The 20,114-nt window shown below is 47.8% G+C and overlaps 1 protein-coding gene across 7 annotated transcripts in view; it reads left to right on the top strand.

The window, feature by feature from the left end:
- NUP98 (nucleoporin 98 and 96 precursor) overlaps window positions 1-20,114 on the top strand; it is a 791,668-nt gene that overhangs the window by 728,831 nt on the left and 42,723 nt on the right. For all 7 annotated transcript variants that reach the window (XM_085623457.1, XM_085623456.1, XM_085623459.1 and 4 more), the window contains one exon: window positions 4,593-4,747. In XM_085623457.1, the coding sequence (XP_085479583.1) occupies window positions 4,593-4,747 (155 nt within the window). The remainder of the gene's footprint in view (window positions 1-4,592; window positions 4,748-20,114) is intronic.

The following is a 20,114-nucleotide window of genomic DNA, read 5'->3' as shown; positions in this document are numbered from 1 at the left end:
ACCCAAACCACCTTTACCAGAGGTTATCATAGAGGAGGCTATAGAGGCAATAATAACAAAGGCATAGGCGAAACTAATAATACTCGCTCCGCCTCCACCCAGTGACTTCCCTCCACTCTCCCTGGACCATTCCACTCCGGTCGGGGGAAGATTGCTACAATTCCTACCTGTCTGGAGCAACATCACTACCGACAGGTGGGTGAGACAAATCATTCAATCCGGTTACTGTCTAGAACTCCCCTCTACTCCCCCAAACATACCACCCAGACAGCGCCCAATGTCAACAGAACATTTATCGCTGCTGAAGCAAGAAGTGCTTTCCCTTCTACAAAAACATGCAATGGAACCAGTTCCCCTGCATGAGCAAAACACAGGAGTTTACTCTGTACTTCCTCATTCCAGAAGGACTGAACCCTGAGACCCATCCTGAACCTCGGACCCCTAAACCTTTACATACAATCAGACCATTTTCACATGGTTTCACTTCAACAGGTCCTTCTTCTGCTCACACAAGGCGATTTCCTTGCCACCCTAGATCACAAGGACGCCTACTTCCATATTCCCATTCACCCCGCTCACAAGAAATACCTCAGATTTGTAGTGGACAGTCAGCATTACCAATTCAAGGTTCTCCCATTTGGAGTCACCACAGCACCCAGAGTCTTCACAAAATGTCTAGTAGTTGTTGCAGCTCACCTGAGACTACAACAAATTCCCGTCTTCCCGTACTTAGACGACTGGCTCATAAAAGCAAAGTCATACAGCCAGTGTGTAAATCACACATACGCTACAATCCAACAACTTCACGACTTAGGATTCACCATAAACCTCAGTCTCACCTACAACCGTCCCACATCCAACAGTTTCTCTGTGCCACAATAAACACCTCACAAGGCCTTGCATATCCCAGTACACCGAGGATAGAAAGCATACAAAGTCTCATTACAAAATTCCAACCACAACACTCGCTTCCAGCTTGAGTGTTTATGCATCTCATAAGGATGGTGGCCTCTTGCATATTCATAGTACCTCATGCCAGACTCCACATGCGTCCCCTACAGGAATGCTTAGCACGTCAGTGGAACCAGGCTCAAGGTCAAATTACAGATCTGGGGTTGCTAGACGGCCGCACGCATCGCTCTCTGCAGTGGTGGAACACACACATCCTTTCCAAAGGGCGAACGTTCATAGAGCCGGTTCCACAGATTGTACTAACAGCAGCCACAGATTGTACTAACAGCAGACTCGTCGCTCACCGTCTGCGAAGCTCATCTATTACATCATACCATGCAAGGGAAATGGACACCTCAGCAAAAATTACTCCACATCAATCACCTGGAGTTACTAGCAATTTTTCTGGCATTAAAATATTTCCAGAAACAAATATCAGGCAAAGCTGTCCTAGTCCTCACCGACAATATGAAAATAATGTACTATCTACAAAAACAAGGCGGGACACACTCCCTACAGCTCTCTCAATTAGCGCAGAGCATATGGAGGTGGGCTATTCCTCAAAAAAATTTATCCTAGGCAAACACGTTCCAGGAGTCCAAAACAGCATAGAGGATCTGTTAAGTCGTCAGACACAACAGATTCACGAGTGGGAACTTCATCCACAAGTTCTTCAACCGAATTTCCAAATGTGGGGGCAGCCAGAGATGGATATCTTTGCCACATATTACAACACAAAATGCCCAAGCTTCGCCGCCAGATATCCGCACCCCTTGTCCAAAGGCAATGCGATATGGATGAATTGGTCAGGGAAATTTGCCTACGCTTTTCCACCTCTCCCACTCATTCCATTGGTGGTGCTCAAACTGCAGCAACACTCACTGACACTCATCCCAGTTGCTCCAACATGGGCCAGACAACCATGGTGCACAACACTGCTGGAACTATCAGTAGTCCCACACCACAAACTACACCTTTCCCCACGCCTCTTAACACAGAATCATGGAGAGATCAGACACCTGGACCCAGCACAGCTCAACCTAGCGATCTGGCTGCTGAAGTCTTAGAATTTGGTTACCTTAACCTACACCCTGACTGCATGAATGTTATCAAAGAGGCTAGACTCCCCACCACTAGAGCCTGCTATGCAGCCAAGTGGAAAAGATTTGTAATATACTGTAATAACAGCATCAATCCTTTAGATGTGTCTATTCAACACATCATAGGTTACCTACTACATCTTCAAAGGTGTAATCTAGCATACACATCTATTAGGCTACAGCTCGCTGCCATAGCAGCTTAATTACAAAAAAGACAACGCTTGTCATTATTCAGGGTACCTGCCATTAAAGCATTTATGGAAGGCTTTAAAAGAATCATTCCTCCTAGAGTACATTGTCCTCACAAGACTGATGGGCCCTCCATTCAAACCTCTGCATAAATGCGAGCTCCACTTTCTTACATGGAAAGTCGCTTTCCTTGTGGCCATTACTTCTCTTAGAAGAGTCAGCGAGCTACAAGCACTAACTACTGAAGAACCATTTTTACAACTCCATCATAACAAAGTGGTTCTCAGAACAAATCCCAAATTCTTTCCTAAAGTTCTCTTCTTTTCATCTCAATCAGTCTGAGTTGCCAGTATTCTTCTCGCAACCACAAACAGTTGCAGAAAGAGCTCTTCATACTAGACTTAAAAAGAGCACTCCTTTATTATATTGACAGGACAAAATCTTTTCGCAAAACAACTTTGTATCCTTCTCACCACCACATAAAGGCGATCCCATATCAAAATCTGGGATCGCAAGGTGGATTGTCAAATGTATACAAATTGCTATCGCAAAGCAAAATGTACGTTATCTATTCCCCCTAAAGCCCACTCTACCCGAAAGATAGGGGCTTCAATGGCATTTTTAGGCAACACTCCCTTAGATGATATCTGCAGAGCAGCTACATGGTCTACATCGCACACATTCACAAAACACTATTGTGTAGATGTGCAGGCAAAGCAACAAGCTAGCTTGGGCCAAGCTGTACTCAAAACATTATTTCAAACCACTGCAACAGATATGGTGGTCGCCGCTAAGGAGGGGTACTGCTATGCAATCTATGCATAAGTGTGTGATCTACAGCTCATATGCCTCGAATGGAAAATGCTACTTACCAGTATGCATCTGTTCTTGGCATGTAGAGCCACACACGCCCACCCACCTCCCCGGCTACCTTTATCTGTTCCAGTACAATCTTACTTCGATACAACATACATGGACATCTTTGGAGTTTCTTTCAAAACTCCATCATTTCCATTCTTGGCAAAAAAACAATCTGACGGTGGAGTCGATGCCCATGCGCATTATTGTCCAAAGGAGGAGCCATCTGTCCCTTGACTTCCAAAGACTTTACAGGACAACAACAAAGTGCAAACATCAGGGCCCAACACCAGATGGCGATCTATGCATAAGTGTGTGGATCTACAGCTCTACATGCCAAGAACAGATGCATACTGGTAAGTAGCATTTTCCTTTTTACCTGTTTTCAGGAAATGTCCCAGTGCTGAATCTAGGTATCCAGCACTGAGTTAGAAAAGTAACGTAAAAAGTAACTTGCCTGTAATTTACTGAAAAAGCCTATTCATTTCAATGTACTGCATTTGCTAAGTGTTACATACTACTGATCCCCTGTAAATCAAACAAAGTAGAATTTCTATTGCATTTTCAAACTGTTCTATATCCAGTAACTTATTACTTTTAAGTATTTAATGCTTACCTGTGCCAGACTTGCTTGGTTCTAAAAAATAAAAAGTGTATTTTTATACAAAAACAATTGGCCTAGAGTTCAGTTCTTGTGTGTGAATTCATTTGCTGACTGTGTACATCAAATGCTTAACACTGTCCTCTGATACTGCCTTACTGCTCGACCAAGCCACCACTTTTACTAGTAAGGTTCTATCTAACTTTAACCTCTGGGGACACTTGGAGTCTATACACACTATACCTCATTTTGGTGTAGTATATGTAGAGCCAGTTTCTTACAACATGCACACTATCACCGAAAGAAGGAGTCACCTTACCTCGTGACTGGAAAGACTTCAAAGAAAAACAACTTGCAAACATCCAGACCCAACACTAGATGGCAGGAGTATGCAAAGCTTGTGAATCTACAGCTCTACATGCCAAGAACAGATGCTTACTGGGTAAGTAACATTATCCTTATGCATCGCAGTTTAACAATTCAAATAAATGTGGTTGATCCTACGGCCATATGAAAAGCATACCCAAACTGAATAGTTATAGTCAAGTAATGAACATTTAATGGTACTGGATAAAGTGAAGAACTCATGAAATTTATTGTGTATAGATGAATAACTGTTATAATTCTGTATGAATAGAAGTTTAGCAGTACCATGACCATTTGCAGGTGTGGAGCGATTTGCATCAATTTGTCTTTGTCCTTACCATGCCTGGTATTTTCTCCATGTCCTATTTCTTTTCTTTTCCGGGCAGGTTTGTAGATCATGTAATAGTAAACGCACTTCCAAATTGTATAAATTTTTGACCGATTGACATTATTTGATCTGCTTCTTGTCTATAAACTTGAAAACCATGCTTTCACTAGATGTTTAATACATAGCTGTACTCCCACAGATGCCATCATTAATGAGAAATATGAATACCTGAAGGGATTTCTGGAAGACTTGGCTTCGCCTGAGCGCAGTACTCTCATACAGGACTGGGAGACTGCAGGGATGGTTTATTTGGACTATATCTATATTATTGAGATGCTTAACCGTATTAAGCAGGTGACGTAATAAAATACATTTCAGAATGTGACGCCAAAAGGCAAATGTATGTATGTTTACTTGCAAAAAGACAGACTTTTGAATGTTCTGTGTCAAGTTGATACCAATGCGGTTAAAGTTCACTTCAAAGAAGAAACATATTCCTATATTGTAATAGGGTTGCAGTTTGGACCCAATGTTCATATTTGATACTTACTAGTTAGACATGGGAAATTTCAGTTCCACAAAAGGTTACCCTTTTATGTCTTCCATATGCAATTTTTAAACAAGAAGCCACCAAGTTCCTCAGCTGGGGCACATCTATTAAGATAGTTAGCACCTCTTGACTATAAATGGGTCCAGCATGTAAGTTTCAACAAGTGATGATTTTCAAATGCTGCAGGACTCTCCCTTAGATTCACCTGCTCTTTGTTTACTATAATAGAATTATAATACTTTATTAACGTGTACTACATGCAAGGTTATATGGCATTAATGTTAGTAGGACGGTTATTTACATCCCTAAGGCTCTGAAATTACATATTAAATTGAGGAAATAACATCCATTAGAGGCACATTTTCCACACTCACCTGAAGAGTTGAATACTAGTGAAATAAGAAAGAGGCATGTTGCTCTTCCAGAATGTTCCTTGCATAACCACCAAATATGTGCACATCATGTGAACCTAATGGACACTGCCAGCATGACTACTTTTGGAGAAGAATGTTTCTTTCCAATAATTGGGACCTACTTACAGTATATACGGATGCATTATCATGAGGTAGTCAGGTGCCTTCTTCGTACAAAGAGACCCAAAGCTCAACTTTCATTGGATTGTGATCCTCTGGTACAGCTTTTAAATGCTGGACTTCAATAATAGATTAGAAGCAGCGAGCTATTGAAAAGGGTTATACAACGTCTGCTTCTCCCCAGATTCAGATTGAAAGTTCAAAATGAGCACAAACTTCCAAATTGGTCATTTCAAAAAGGCCAGCATGTGGTACTAAGCCAGACATTAAGCTGCATTACAGGACAGAATTCCTCCATCATTGGATTCTTCTGAAGTTCATATGCTGTATATATTTAACAAACTGTGGCCTTTCATTTTTTACCCTTTTGAAAAAGTATGAAACAATAACTTTTAGTAGCCACCAGAAATTAGAACTTCACCTATTTTAGCTTTGCTGGGCAGTTTTCTGTTTACGTAGAAAATGTTTCCATCAGGACGTATTTGCAATTCTTTCTTTTTGGTCAGCACAGGATCTCTGAACGCGCCTCAGTGTTGATCAATTTTCCTGACCCGGCTTGCTCATGATTCATTCAGTTTCATGATCATTGGACAGCAATTTTCCCAAGCATATCTTTGATATGCTGACAAATCCCATTTACATGAGCTCCTTCCTGCTTTCACTGCCGACTCTCATGATGTTTTTTCCTAGTAGCTGCCTAGTTTTCCACCTCATTTTTTTTACTAGGTACGTCTATCTTCTTTACTACTTGCATGTTTGAGTTTTTCGTCGGCAAGTTCACCAGGAACATTCAGACTTTCTTTTGGTGGCCTGCATCTTCTCTTTCTTCTTGAATCATGCCAAGCAAAGGCTCCTCTCTCCTTCTGGTCTGCCCGTCTCCCCTAACACTTCCCCTCCCACACACACACACACACACACACACACACACACACACACACACCCTCCTGTTCTAACTGAAATTCCTTAGTGGCCAGGAAACAACTGGGTGTTTCAAGTCTGGTCTGTATTTGGCCTATACACTCTTGTGCTGGGCTTCAGGCAGGGATTTCTTTTGATGCTTTGCAACAGGCTTTGCCTGTTGTACCCTTTGTAGTTTTGCACCAAGCTCTCTGCTGAGGTGCCTGCAGCTTTCTTGCACCAGCCTTCCATCTTAGAGGCTCTTCTCAAGTCATGTGATGAGGCCTAAGCAGCTTTGTAGAAAGGGTACCCAGCTCCCCTTCCGCCAAGCCTTAGCAACTGCAATGAGTGACTAGTGGCATAACTCATTCTTTTGCCAGACACATTTCTCCTGAGTTCAGCCATAAGCGCCCTCTGTGTTCCTAAATTTGGAAATGTCTTCCATAGTTAACTGGGATGTCATTTTTCTCCCCTGATGGTCCGGTCGTGCACTTTGTGTCATTATCCCTAAGGTAGCCTTTTAGATGAGGTTGCCATTGCAGAATGCTTAGTGGCCTCTCTTGATTATTGTGAAATGCACAAGATGAAGGACTGACGAGGTGATGTTCCATGCAACAGTTGGCAGGCACCAGCCCCTTTACTGAACTGCAGTACTTTAATCCGGCCTTTAGTAGGACACACTTTAGACTCCATTGACTTTCAAACTTTTTCAAAGTTGCTCTCTTGGGCAAGAAGGTGGGCTCATGTGTACCTTTGTACCTGCTCTTGTAATTTCTGCTAGGCCTGTGGCGGCTACCAAAGTATTTTTTTTTTTAGGCATCTTACCAACCCAATGTCTTAAGTTCCCATGGTGACTTGCACAATTGGGTAGAATCATTGAGCCAAGAAACTGATAAAAACCCTGTAACACTCAAACAAATATACTTTTGTTCACACAAATGTATGTGTGTGCATACTTTAAATTGAAAAATATATTTATTTTTTTGTTCTTTCAGCTTGTACACCACAAAATAGACAAAGGTTGGAAATTAATTTGCTCACCTTCATTTGAAATTTGCTCTATTTACCCTTTCACCAATGTTAGCTATACCTACTCTGTGACCAATACTTCTCCACCTGTGTCCCTCCTTCTCCAATGGGACTCTTACCACCTGCACTGTTATTTAAAAGCTTTCACCCCATCCTGCCTCTGTCGCGTTTAAAGAACCGCCTGCATGTGACTGCTATTCTTTTGTAGATTGTCTCTGGCTCCTGGATTCAGGGTAGCTGCAAGGCTGGACTTCTCTTGTCCTTGTATTGCCATGACACTCTTAGATTTCTTGTGTTTGGAAGCTATGCAATCAGTTGTTTTTGCTGTTCTGATTTCTTCCTGCTATGTCAGCTACACTTGTTCCATTACTTACAGTCTAGAGAAATTGTCCACTGTCCATTTTAATGAGCTTTTGGGTTTCCAGTAAATGTGTGCTTGTTTTAGGTAAAACAGAACCACCATCAGATCATAGTGTTTTATCAGACACTCGAGGTCTCATTCCTCCCGAAAAAAGTCTATCATTTTCTCTAAATATGCTTTACAACACCCACCCGGATTGTTTCATTGGCCAACTCGATGTCTTTAGTGTCGGGCTTTAAAACTTTCAAGACCTGTACGTGGCAAATGTCGGCGACGGAGCCGCATACTATTTGATTGTGGTGCTTAGGAGAGCACCACGACTCCGAGGAGTGCGTCGCCCATCAGAGGCTGAAGCCCAAGTAGTTACGGGAACGTCGGATAAAGTTGCTCTCGGCTGTCCTGTATCCAGTGGCGTCTATCTCCCTCCTGTTGAGGCTCCTGCTCGTGGCAGGTCGAAGTCGTTCCTGTGGAAGACGAGGAGCTGTTACTATGAACGTCGCTCGTCAAAGTCCGGTAAATCGAGCCAAAAGGGTTCGAGGTCACGGAGGCCCTCGGCCTCACAAAGTCGTGAAGCTGGTGCTAGTTAGTCCCAGTCCCTACTGGAGGCGGTTGTGCAGGATTCGACTGAGTTTTCCACCATATCCTGGTGAGGGGGAAACTAGGGCCCCAATGGAACTGTATTTTCAGGCTTTACAACCCTTTTTAGGGTTAGTGCCTCTCCCTGAAGCGCCTTTGGGCCCTAAAGATGTGGAGGGTACTCTGGTTAGACGTTCGCTGGCAGGTTCGCCCTCGTTGATCGAGGACCCTGGCTCTGTAACTGAAGTCGCTCCGATGTCGGGGAATAGTCCGGTGAGGCTTCCTGCTGTGTTGTCAGTGGCGCTGCAGTGGGTGGCTTGTCACCACCACCACGCAGACGACATCTGTATTGGTGGATGTTGATACGACTCAGTCTCAACGTCGTTCAGCGCTGGAGACATCCCTAGTGTTGGATGTCTATATGACGCCGTCTTATGTCGGTCGGAGCCGTAGACTCCTTATCTTGCTACCATATCCTCTGCTCCATCTTCTCCACAAATTGAGGATGAGGCTTCTTTTGTTGCCATTTCTACAGTGTTGCAGGACGAGCCTGCAGATACTAGTTGTATCTGAAAGAGACACGGTGATAGATTCCTTACCTTAGAATATCCCCAGGCATCAGACTGGATCCAGAAAGTTTCACTTAGCAGTACCCTTGCGAGTCAGTAGGTGGCGTCGTGCGGCTCCGCGTCAGTCACTGGCATCGTAAGCGGCGAGATGACGCCACGGATAGTACTGAGGCTCCACCCATGCGCCCTGACGTCAGTTCTTTGTTTTTCCGCGCCAGCAAGCGCAGATCCGGATTGAGCACGTACCTTAGTCCCTTTTTGACTATTATTTTGGTGACTTTTTTGTCTCCTTTCTTTCTCCTGGTGCACGTAGGGATGCCCGGCTTTAAGTCCTGTGGGGCCTGCCGCCGGAATATGTCGGTGGCAGACCCCCACGATGTCTGCCTCTACTGCTTGGAGACTGCCCATGACTGCCAGTATTGTCGAGCCGTGGCTCCCAAGGCCTTAAGGGAGCGGCGTAGGAAGTTGCTGGAGGTCCGGCATTCATCACACTGCTGCTCCGGGTCCAGGGGTCGTTACCGGGACCGGAGCGGTCACTCCTCCGGCTCCAAGTCTTCGCCTGCAGATTCCGGTAAGGCGACGTCATAAAAAGAAGTTGAAGAAGCGTGTTCGTTCTCTGACGTCCCATCGTCGCTCCACGGAGGGGAACAGGGGCTTTGCCCCGGCAGCTCCCCTGGAGCCTGGGAGTCCCGCAGCCTACCCACCATACCCGGGTCCGTCGGCGACTCCCGAACAGGTACAAGAATTCCTTGCTACCATGGACTACCTTTTTAGGCCTCGGGCTCCCGTCGGCACGCCTTGGGGCCCCGTGTCCAGATCCTGTTGGCCCGGAGGCTCTGCCACCAGCGCCACAGAATCCTGCGCCAGCGGTTCCGGTCCCGGCGCCATGAGGTGCGGTGTTGCTGGCTCCGGCCCCGCCCTCTGCTCCACCCTCGGCACCACGCTGGGTGCCGTTTATTCCTCCCTTGCCCAGATTCCAGGTCCGAGGGCCTCCCTGCCCGGCAATGTGACAATGAGCAGGATTGGGTGGACGATTTGGAGGAGGCAGGCGACCTCGATGTCTCCTCTGACCCGCCTGATGTCCAAAGTTCGCTCATGGACATGCCCTTTGATGGCACCCGCCTCTTTGGCGACAAGGCTGACAGTGCCCTGGAACGCTTTAAGGATTCGTGGGCTACGGCCACATCTTTGGGCCTTTCTACTAAGAGTTCGGCCTCTCCTGGTTTTCGTTCCTTTCTTGGCCAAGTTAGAGACAGTCATGCGCGCCCGTCCCCTAAGCCTGGGCAGAACCAGCCCCAGGGCGGCCGGGGTCGTGGTTTCCGCAGGGGCGGGGAACAAGCGTGCGGGTCCGTCCACCTCCTCCCCCGCTGCTTCTGCCCCCAAACCTTCCTAATCTCCGCTTCAGGGAGTACCCCATGCCGGTGGGTGGGAGGATCCGCCACCACCTCCCTCACTGGCGCAAGATTACATCAGACAGATGGGTGCTGCAGATAATCTGCCACGGTTACTCCCTTCCCTTTCAGTCCTCCCCTCCTGCCATGCCACCTCGGTGCCACTGCTTGTTGGGGGATCACTTGGCTCTTCTCCGACTGGAAGTCACGGCCCTCTTGGCCAAGGGGGCCATCGAGTGCGTTCCCGGGCCAGAAGTAGGGAGTGGTTGTTATTCCCACTACTTTCTGGTCCCCAAGAAGGAGAAAGGGGGTCTGCGTCCTATCTTGGACCTCCGGGACGTCAGTCGCTTCCTCCGGAAGGAGACCTTCAAGAAGGTCCTTCTCTTATCTTGGTCCCACACTCTGGAACGCATTGCCCACAGCACTACGCAACGAAACTAACTATGTTCAATTCCGCAAGTCCTTAAAGACGTGGCTTTTTGATAAATAATCGGCCTCTCTTGTCTTATATCCAAGTCCTGGATTTGCTCACTGCGTCGGGAAACCCTTTTTGGGTAGCTGTCGTGCATTATAAATTTAAATAATAAATAAAATAAATAAATGCTGACTCAGGTATTGGCGGCCCTCGACCCTGGAGACTGGATGGTAGCGTTGGACTTGCAGGACGCATATTCTCGCATCCCCGTCCTGCCGGCCCACCGGCGATACCTGCGGTTCACGGTAGGCCAGGAGCATTTTCAGTTTGCCGTGCTCCCCTTAGGCCTTACCAGCCCCTCTGGTGTTAACAAAAGTGATGGCGGTGGTTGCCGCTTATCTGCGCCGGTCGGGGATGTCAGTCTTCCCCTACCTTGACGACTGGTTGTTGAAGGCGGGCTCGCCCCAGGCAGTCGTCCACCACCTTCAAACTACGGCCGACCTCCTGCATTTGCTGGTGTTCTCTATCAACGTGCCGAAGTCGCACCTGAGTCCCTCTCAGAGGCTGTAGGAGGGTAGGGTCTGCTTTCTATGTTCACCCCCACTTTTTGCTTTTGCTTCACTGGTTTTCGACTTAGATGTGGCTGTGGGCCGGCTAATCAGACCCACAGCCCAGCTGTTCTATCTAAATTCACTATGCACTTTAGGTGCATAACCCAATTGGTAAGGATCGCCTTTTTGGACACTGTACAGTGTACCTTAGGTACCCAGGGCATAGGTGTACCCTAGGCCTACCAGGGGCTGCAGCATGCATTATGCCACCCCTGGCTGGCCTTCCAATTATTACGCAAGTGGCTGATCACTCAGCTGGGGCAAGGTCGTGTAATCACCCCTTGCTTAGGTGTAGTATTCCGACACCTACCTTATATATAGACACATGGGTAACCTATCAGTCACTCCTATGGCAGGCCTTAACAATCCTGAAGGCAGAGTGCTTGGTAACATGTGAGATGGTGCTCTAGCATGAGCTGAGCCTGTCTGCAGCTTTCGGAACCATGTCCTTATAGCTGTTCTATGATATCGCCTACCATATACTCTTAAAGTGCCTTATAATCCTCGCGGTTATGGTAACTATGGTTTGGCTTTATCAAAACATGTTGTGTAAGGTGTCTAACACTTTGGAATACTACCCCCACACCATTCCTGGCGATGAGGATAGTATTCCTCCCTTCTAGAGGGAGAAGACATGTTGAAGACCTACTACCCGGTTAAAGTTAACCAGAGCCCCAGCATCACAAAATTGACGCTGCTGCCACACACGAGTCTGACCTCCTGCTGCTGGGAGACCTTCCAGCGAGGGAGGCTTGGACAATAGGTTTCCTGCCTTGGGAGGTGCTAGCACCACCCTAGACAGGCCTTCGTGTATTGGGGCAGGGAGGGATGAATGAAACGAGACACTGCCTGGGGCACACAAGGTGTCCCATGCATAGTCCAGTTCAAACCGGTGCTGGGGCACTCCAGCCCCAGTCCTGGTGTGAAACTGGACAAAGGGAAGGGGGTGTATCCACCCCCCTCCCTGGTCCCACCCATAGGAGGGACCTAGCAGGTAACCCAGCCCCCCAGATTAGTATAAGAGTGGGAGCTGAGTCCCTAGGACTTTAGATTATCCTGAACCTGCATCTTGAACAGAAACTCTGGACCTTCGACATTCTCCTACGGAAGAAGACTGAAGAATCTCCCTTGTGGCAAAGGAGTGACCACCCTGGGCAACCAGGCAACATCCAGCGACCGCTGCTTGCTTTGCGACTGATCCTACGAGGGACGACTGCAGAGACTGACCAGCGCCGTGACTTCCAGACACCTCTGAACCAGATCCACATCTACAGCAAAGCTGAGACCCGTGGAGGCGACGAGGGACGTGGGACCGGCGAATTGGGAAAAGTGGCTAGTAACTGACTAGCGCGACTTCTGAGGCTTCCTCGAGGCTGTGCTTGGGGAATTGAGAAGCCCCAATCCCGAGCACCATCTGCAAAGAAGATCAGCTCCCCACACTTCACATGTTCTGCGCGGGGTCCTTCTGCACCTGAGTTGCTCGACGTGTTGTCCGGTTGCTGGCCCGTTGGCTAGTGGCCTCTGTGACGACGAACCTTCAATTTTGCCTTGCTGGTCCGGCTCCTCCAGACTGGCACCCGCTCCCCTGTGAAAGGGAAGCACCCCAGACCTTCCTGGTCTGCGACAGAAGCAAGTCCTCCATCCTGTGTGGGTTGCGCTTGCCAAGGCTTGTTGTGTCCCAACTCGACATCGACGCCGCCGACAGCAAGAGCCTTCGTGGGACAGCTCGCCTCCTGGTTCTGGTCGTCCTCGACGCCTCCTGGTACCCGTGGCTGCTGCGACAAGCTTCACCTCTTCACCTGCATCTTCACGACATCGCCTGGTTCCTTCCCGGCTCCTGGCTGGTGACCTAGACTCTGTCCCTTCTGCTTGCAGGTATCCTCCTTCTTGATTCCATCCTTGGAATCCACCGGACACTCTTCACTGACTGCCTGTCAGCAACTTTCTTCAGGCATCCATAGGAGTCGACGACGAAACCCGACGCAAGTTCACACCTATGCACCCGCAGCCCGTGGTACTCCGGTGCTCACAAGGGTATTGACTATCCAAGTGTCTAGTTTCCAAATCTCTAACTCCTAGTTCCTTCCGAAGTGTCCTAAAACTCTTAATTTCTAAATACTACTATTTCTATCGACTTTAACGCATTACGCGTGAGTGTTTCCACTCTGCACTTGAATCCCGTGGGCCTCCCACTGCCTAGCAACTGATAGGATAGTGTAGCCCCAGCGATTCCCTAGGCCTAGGCCTAGCCTGTGTTCGTGACAGTGGTTCTTATACCACTTACTTAGTATATGGTTTGCGTGGCCCCTAGGGCCTAACTGTATTACTTACCTGTGTGACTTATCTATGCTTAAATAAGACTGTGTTGTACTTACCTCGAATCTCATAAAGAGTGCTGAGGGTGTTTTGACTAGAATAAATACATTCTATTTTTATAATATATCTGTTGTGGTGTCCTTTCATTTGGTATTCAAGGGGTTGCAAATGGTATAACAGCTGGCTTCACATGCCATACAGAGTTTAGCCTAAGACTGCTCTTGTCCATGCTGCCACTAGGATAGCTGGTCTATAAGGTTGACTTTACAACCAATCACCATAAGGGTTGTTTGGACTGATACAAGGTGTACACTAGAACTAGTGACATCATATATCAGGCCAACTTCTCACCGAGGCTCCCCTTCATCGGGGCGGTTTGGATTCAACGTGGTTTCGGGTTTATCCTCCCGAGCAGCGAGTCCGGGATATTCTTACCTTTCAGCCTCTGTCCAGGGTTTCGGTCAGGGTGACCCTCCGGCTCCTGGGACTGATGGCCTTCTGCAGTGGGCGCAGCATCAGGGCAACCTGTCCGATCATGTCCAGATCTTGGAGGGCACTGCACAACAATTGCAGTGGTGGCTCACAAATCGCGATTGGCTCAATGGCAGATCCCTCTCCCTTCCCCAACCGGAGCACACACAGTGGTGACGGATGCATCCCTGGGATGGGGTGGCCACTTGGGAGAGGCAGAGATCAGAGGACTCTGGTCTCCAGCGGAGTCCCGCCTCCATATCAATTTGTTGGAGCTTCGGGCAATCCGACTGGCACTGAAGGTATTGCTTCCCTCTGTCCGGGGAAGTGTGGTGCAGGTGTTCACGGACAACACCACTGCCATGTGGAATTGCAACAAACAGGGCAGGGTGCGGTCCTGGACCCTATGTCAGGAGGCTCTGCGCCTCGGGACATGGCTGGAACATCAAGACATCACCTTGGTGGTTCAACACCTGGCAGGTTCTCTGAACGCCAGGGCGGACGAACTCAGCCGAAGGTCTCTTTCAGCAGTGAGGTGAACCTTGGTTAGATCTATTTGCCACCGAAGAGAACGCGCAATGTCATCAGTTCTGCTCGTTGACTTTCCAAGGCGGCACTCGCTCGGCGACGCTTTTTGTCGCAAGTGGAGTTGCGGTCTTTTGTACGCCTTTCCGCCTATACCACTTCTGCCCAGAGTACTGAAGAAGATTCGGCGTGACCGAGCCCAAGTCATCCTTGTGGCTCTGGATTTGGCACGAAGATACTGGTACCCCGAGCTACTCAGCATGGCGATCGATCCCCCGATCCGACTGCCTCTTCGGGAGGATCTTCTGTCGCAGCAGCAGGGTACGGTCCTCCACCCGCACCTGTCCTGTCTCCACCTCCATGCGTGGAGATTGAGCGGCGACAGTTGACAGCTTTCGGTCTAATTCCCGAAGTCTGTGATGTCATCTTGGCAGCCAGGCGTCCCTCCACTAAAACGGTGTCGCCTGTCGGTGGAACAAATTTGTGGCATGGTGCACAGCGAAGGCTGTGGATCCCCTTTCTGCCCCTTTTTCAGAAGTTCTTCTGTTCCTGCTTTCCTTTGCCCGCCAGGTCTCTGCTCTGGGCACTCTTAAAGATTATCTTTCTGCCATCTCCGCCATTCTCCGGCTTCCTGATCAGCCTTCTCTTTTTAAGTCTCCGGTTGTTAAGTTTCCATAAAGGCATTACTCACACGTTTCCTCCTGTGCTGTTCATAATGCCTCAGTGGGACTTAAACCTTATTTTGACATATCTGATGTGCGCTCCCTTCGAGCCCCTTCATACCTGTCCTTTGCGTCTTCTCACTCTTAAGGCGGCTTTCCTGTTAGCTATCACCTCTGCCAGAATAGTGAGTGATCTCCAGGCTCTTTCTTCCAAACCTCCTTTCCTTTCTGTTCATCCGGACAAGGTGGTTCTAAGAACCCGTCCTTCTTTCTTTCCAAAGGTTGTCACGCCCTTCCACATCGGGCAGACCATCACTTTGCCCACCTTCTTTCTGCCTCTGCATCCTTCAAGGGAGGAGGAGAGGCTCCATCATCTGGACCTGAAACGTGGCTTGCATTCTATCAAAAGCGTACACAGCAGTTTCGGGTGGATGACCAGCTTTTTGTTGGCTATGTGGGCGCCAAAAGAGGTTGGGCCGTGCACAAACGGACCATCTCTCGGTGGGTCGTTCTGTGCATCAAAGCACGTTACTCCTTGGCTAAGAAGGAGCCTCCTGTGAGGCTGCGTGCCCATTCTACCAGGGCAACTGCAGCCACTACTTCCTTGGGACGCGACGTTCCCTTGCAGGACATTTGTCAGGCAGCTACGTGGGCCTCGCTGCAAACGTTTACCAAGCATTACTGCCTGAACAGCCAAGTCCGGAGAGACGGCTTCTTTTGCCGTTCTGTTCTCCGTGACTTTCTGGTGTAATTTGTTCGCAGACCCACCACCGGGGTTGGTATTGCTGGGGTATCTATTCTAAGGTAAGGAATCTTATCAGTAACGTGTCTTTCAGAGGCACAAGTTACTACTTGTGTAACGATATATCTGTAAGAGACATCAGTTAGTGATAGATTCCTTACCGCCCCACCCATCCTCCCCGTTCTGCGAACTGGTTACTAGGGTTAAGGTCATCCCTCTTAAGGCCCTAGTTTTCTGCACCAATGGTCAGTATCTTGCATTGCTCGGCGTTCCTGGTGCGGAAAGTCATGTACAGAACTGATGTAAGCGCGCATGGGTGGTGCCCAAGTACTCTGTGGCGTCATCTCTGCGCTTACGACGTCAGTGACGGATGCGGAACCGCACAACGCCACCTACTGACGCTCAGGGGTACTGCTGACGAAAACCTTTCCGGATCCACTCTGACGCCTGGGGATAATCTAAGGTAAGGAATCTATCACTAACTGATGTCTCTTACAGATGTATTGTTCCACAAGTAGTAACTTGTGCATTGAGCATTTGGCTTTTTTTGACCAGCCGCATGCAGGAGGCTCTGGTTTTTGGTAGGGACGCCAGTCTTAAACCTCCCCTATGTACGAATTACTTTCACCTCCTAGAACAGCAACAGAGGTTAGTGCGGCTTTCGCTGGGGTCATTATAAGAGCTGCTGACGTTTTAAAGATGCTGCTTTCTGTGGTGACTGCCCTCCGCTCCCTTCTTGGATCTGCTCCATCAAGGTGGCACTGGGGCTGAACCTTGGCTCCCTTTTGGAGCGTCACTATACGACATTCTTTGGTGGACATTGGCCAAGCCAACGTCAGGTGTCTCTGTTGAGCGTGCCATTGTACGCCATCATAGACCTGCCCCAGATGACCCGGTCGTCTTTCTCAGCACCCTAAGGCTAGAGGGTTTGTTGTGCAGGAAGCTTAGGCTTCACTGAATTTGGAAGCTCCTCCCTTGTTTCCACCAGAAAGGCAGTCTCATTGGTTGGAGATGTGTGGCTGAAATTTGTTGACGTCCACTAGTTCCGGCCTAAGGTCTTTGAACACGTCCTGTGTGTTTGGAAAGGCTTCCTGTGCTCTATGGGATTCGGTCGACCGACTACTTCCTTCTCTTCCAGAAGAAGTTAGAACTGAACTCTTTCAGCTGGCACAGGATGGTTGTGAAATGGCTAAGTTCAGTATCAGGTCGGCAATGGACACTAGGGATTCCATAGGTAGGGGTATGGCTAGATCAGTAACTCTAAGGAGGCACGTTTGGCTGCGTGGATCTAGTTTCCCTTAGAATGTTTGGGAGAGCCTAAAGGACTTACCCTTTGGGCTCAATTTATTCAATAGCCATGCTGATTCTGCAGTCCAGGGCCTCATGGCTGCCAACTTTTGATTGGACCTCATTGGGTGTTTATTTTGTTCTATGATGTCCACGGCTATGGTCTGTGTTTTTGGCCTTCATGGCATTGGTGGTGTTGAAGTATAAGCACTGCTTCTGTCTTATGGTAGACTATTACCCTCCGGGTTTGAGTCTTAATTCTCTGATATGGTTTGCAGCTGGGTAGCTGGTTTAATTTTTTTTCTGTCATCTCTGATGAAGAGCTCTGCTCATGAGACTACCCTTTTTATGGGTATGGGACTTACTCTGTTTGCTATTGTATAGATCTTCAGGAATACCACCTTGGTAGTGTCTTTCTTCACTGTAAACTTCCTGTAATGCTGCTGTGTCCTCCTCGGACTTCGCATTATGTTCTTCTAAGAACTATTGTAGTGAGCAAGGACTCCCTTTTCTTCTTGTGATAGCCTTTCACGAGATTCTGTAGCATTTTCACGCATTAATCATTTTGTCCAATCCAGTGGATTCTGTGCAATGTTTCGCTTCCAAAGTATTTCTTTGAGTGCATCAGAGCTTTGAAGCAGTTTAGCAATTTGGGTCGTTGCTCTAGTTCACATTTCCCACTTTGCATTCTTCGAATGATATTTGCTTGTGTGTTTTTCCTTTAGGGTAAAAACAGAGTGTAGTTTAAGCACGATTTTAATACCCCAATGCAGTCAATATCTACCCATGCTCCAAGTTGTGGGTAGGTATACTTATCCCTGCTCCATGCCGTGGTGTGGTATTTTGGCAACGGTTACGTTTGGGCCATCTTGCCCCCAAGTTATCATAAATTGGTGCATCCACTCTTCTAGTGAATGTTCTTGATATGTAGTTCTGTCTGGTCTACATTCCCTATCCTCTGGAGGGCATGTACTTTTTCTTTTAGCATTTCTCACTTTGTGAGGTTTCAAAATTGCTAGATGTGAATTGGCTAACCCGAAAAAACAATTTTCTTCTGAAAAATCAGATCTACTTTTGTGGTGGTGGTAGCCCCCCAACCCCCCTCAGTTGTCCTGGGGCCGGAAATTATGTACCAAATCCCTCATTTCAGGGATGTTATGTGTGATATACGGTGCATACATATTACTGTGTTTCTCATTGTCATGTATCATGGGTGTTGTGGAAAAGGCTTTACTTCGATCAGAACTGAACTTTATATGCTCCCCTTTTTCCTACCACATTTGTTTGTAAATAATGTTTTGCTTAAAATAAAAAAAAAAGGAGGCAGAAGAAAGGAACAGAGGGTTCCTTTTGGCTTGCCCTGGTATTCGGAGCTTATTGAGACTCAGTTATGTTCTGTCTTTCAATCTTTGATACTTTAGTGGGCAGGTTTTATATGCCCCTGCTTTCTTGCAGTATTCATTGGCCAGTAGAACTCCGTGAAGTGATGGGCTTTTAGGATTATCTGCTAATACTCTTCTGTATATGTTCAAGACGTGTGTGCTCTGGATGCTCATGTTTTGCATGCTTCTGCCGTTTAGGGCTGGGATAGAACATTGCAAGTTGGTTTTTACTTCATAGGAGTCTCTATGTATGTGTGTGTGTGTGTGTGTGTGTATATGTACACACACATACATGTGATCAAAGACACCGTTTTGTGTCAAACGCGTCAGAGACAGCATCGTTTTCTATTCACTGCATAAATAAAGAAAATCTGGCATCAGCTATATATGGAGTCCGTGTTCCTGTCTGTGCATGATTGCACTTGGGAGTTTCGTTGTGGAGATATATAGATATAGATATAGATAGATAGATATATAGATAGATATATATATATACATCTTTGGTGTCATTGAATTATGTGGATGTTTTTTCAAATTGTCCATACTATATTAATCATGACAAGGGGACGTTCATATTTCCTTCAGGAAATGGGTTCTGAAGGTACTATCTGATAGACATCTAGCCGCAGATTCCTTAACTTAGAATATCCCCAGGCATCAGACTGGTTCCGGAAAACTTTCCACAGCACCACCTCTGCGCGCCAGGGGGCGGCGCTGCACGACTCCGCCCTAACATTGTCCATGGACGTGACGTCCGTGGAGCCATATATGCCCTCCCGGCGCGCTGACATCAGTTTTCTTTTTTTCCGCGTCCCAACGCGGAGCCTGGAAAACCAGCGGTTTCTTGGCCTGTTTTTTGGGCCTTTCCGACGCCTTCGGCATCACGGAACAGTGTGCGATGCCTTCGGGCTTTAAGGCGTGTGAGACCTGCAAGCGACAGATGTCTGTCATGGATCCACACGCAATTTATATGTGGTGCCTTGGAGAGCACCACTACTCCGAAGAGTGCGACGCCTGTCAACAGATGAAGCCTAAGTCCCTTAAGGAGCGTCGTATGAAGCTGCTGGCTGCCCGGATGTCCGGTCCTGCTCCTGCACGCCATTGATCTTCCCCCTCCAGTTCGGCGTCCGTCGGGGGTCGTTCTCGTGAATGTCGTTCGAAGGCAGGTAAACATAAGCGTAAGTTGTGGAGGACATCCTCTGGTCAGCGTGACGCCGGGGCCCTCGACTTTCAGTCCTTGCCAGGCACGGGCACCCAGCAGTCGTCTTCCTCCATACCCACCCTTCCTGGGTGTCAGAGCGACTAGAACCAAATGGAGGCCTGCTCTAAGGCACTCCAGTCTTTCTTTAGGTTACCCTCTCTCCCTGGTGCGCCTACGGGTCCCACAGAGGAGGAAGGCACTCC

The sequence above is a fragment of the Triturus cristatus genome, chromosome 8 (assembly GCF_964204655.1).
Source record: "Triturus cristatus chromosome 8, aTriCri1.1, whole genome shotgun sequence".
NCBI lineage: Eukaryota > Metazoa > Chordata > Amphibia > Caudata > Salamandridae > Triturus > Triturus cristatus.
Note: the sequence above shows the minus strand (reverse complement) of the source record. Positions and strands in the feature narration are given on the sequence as shown.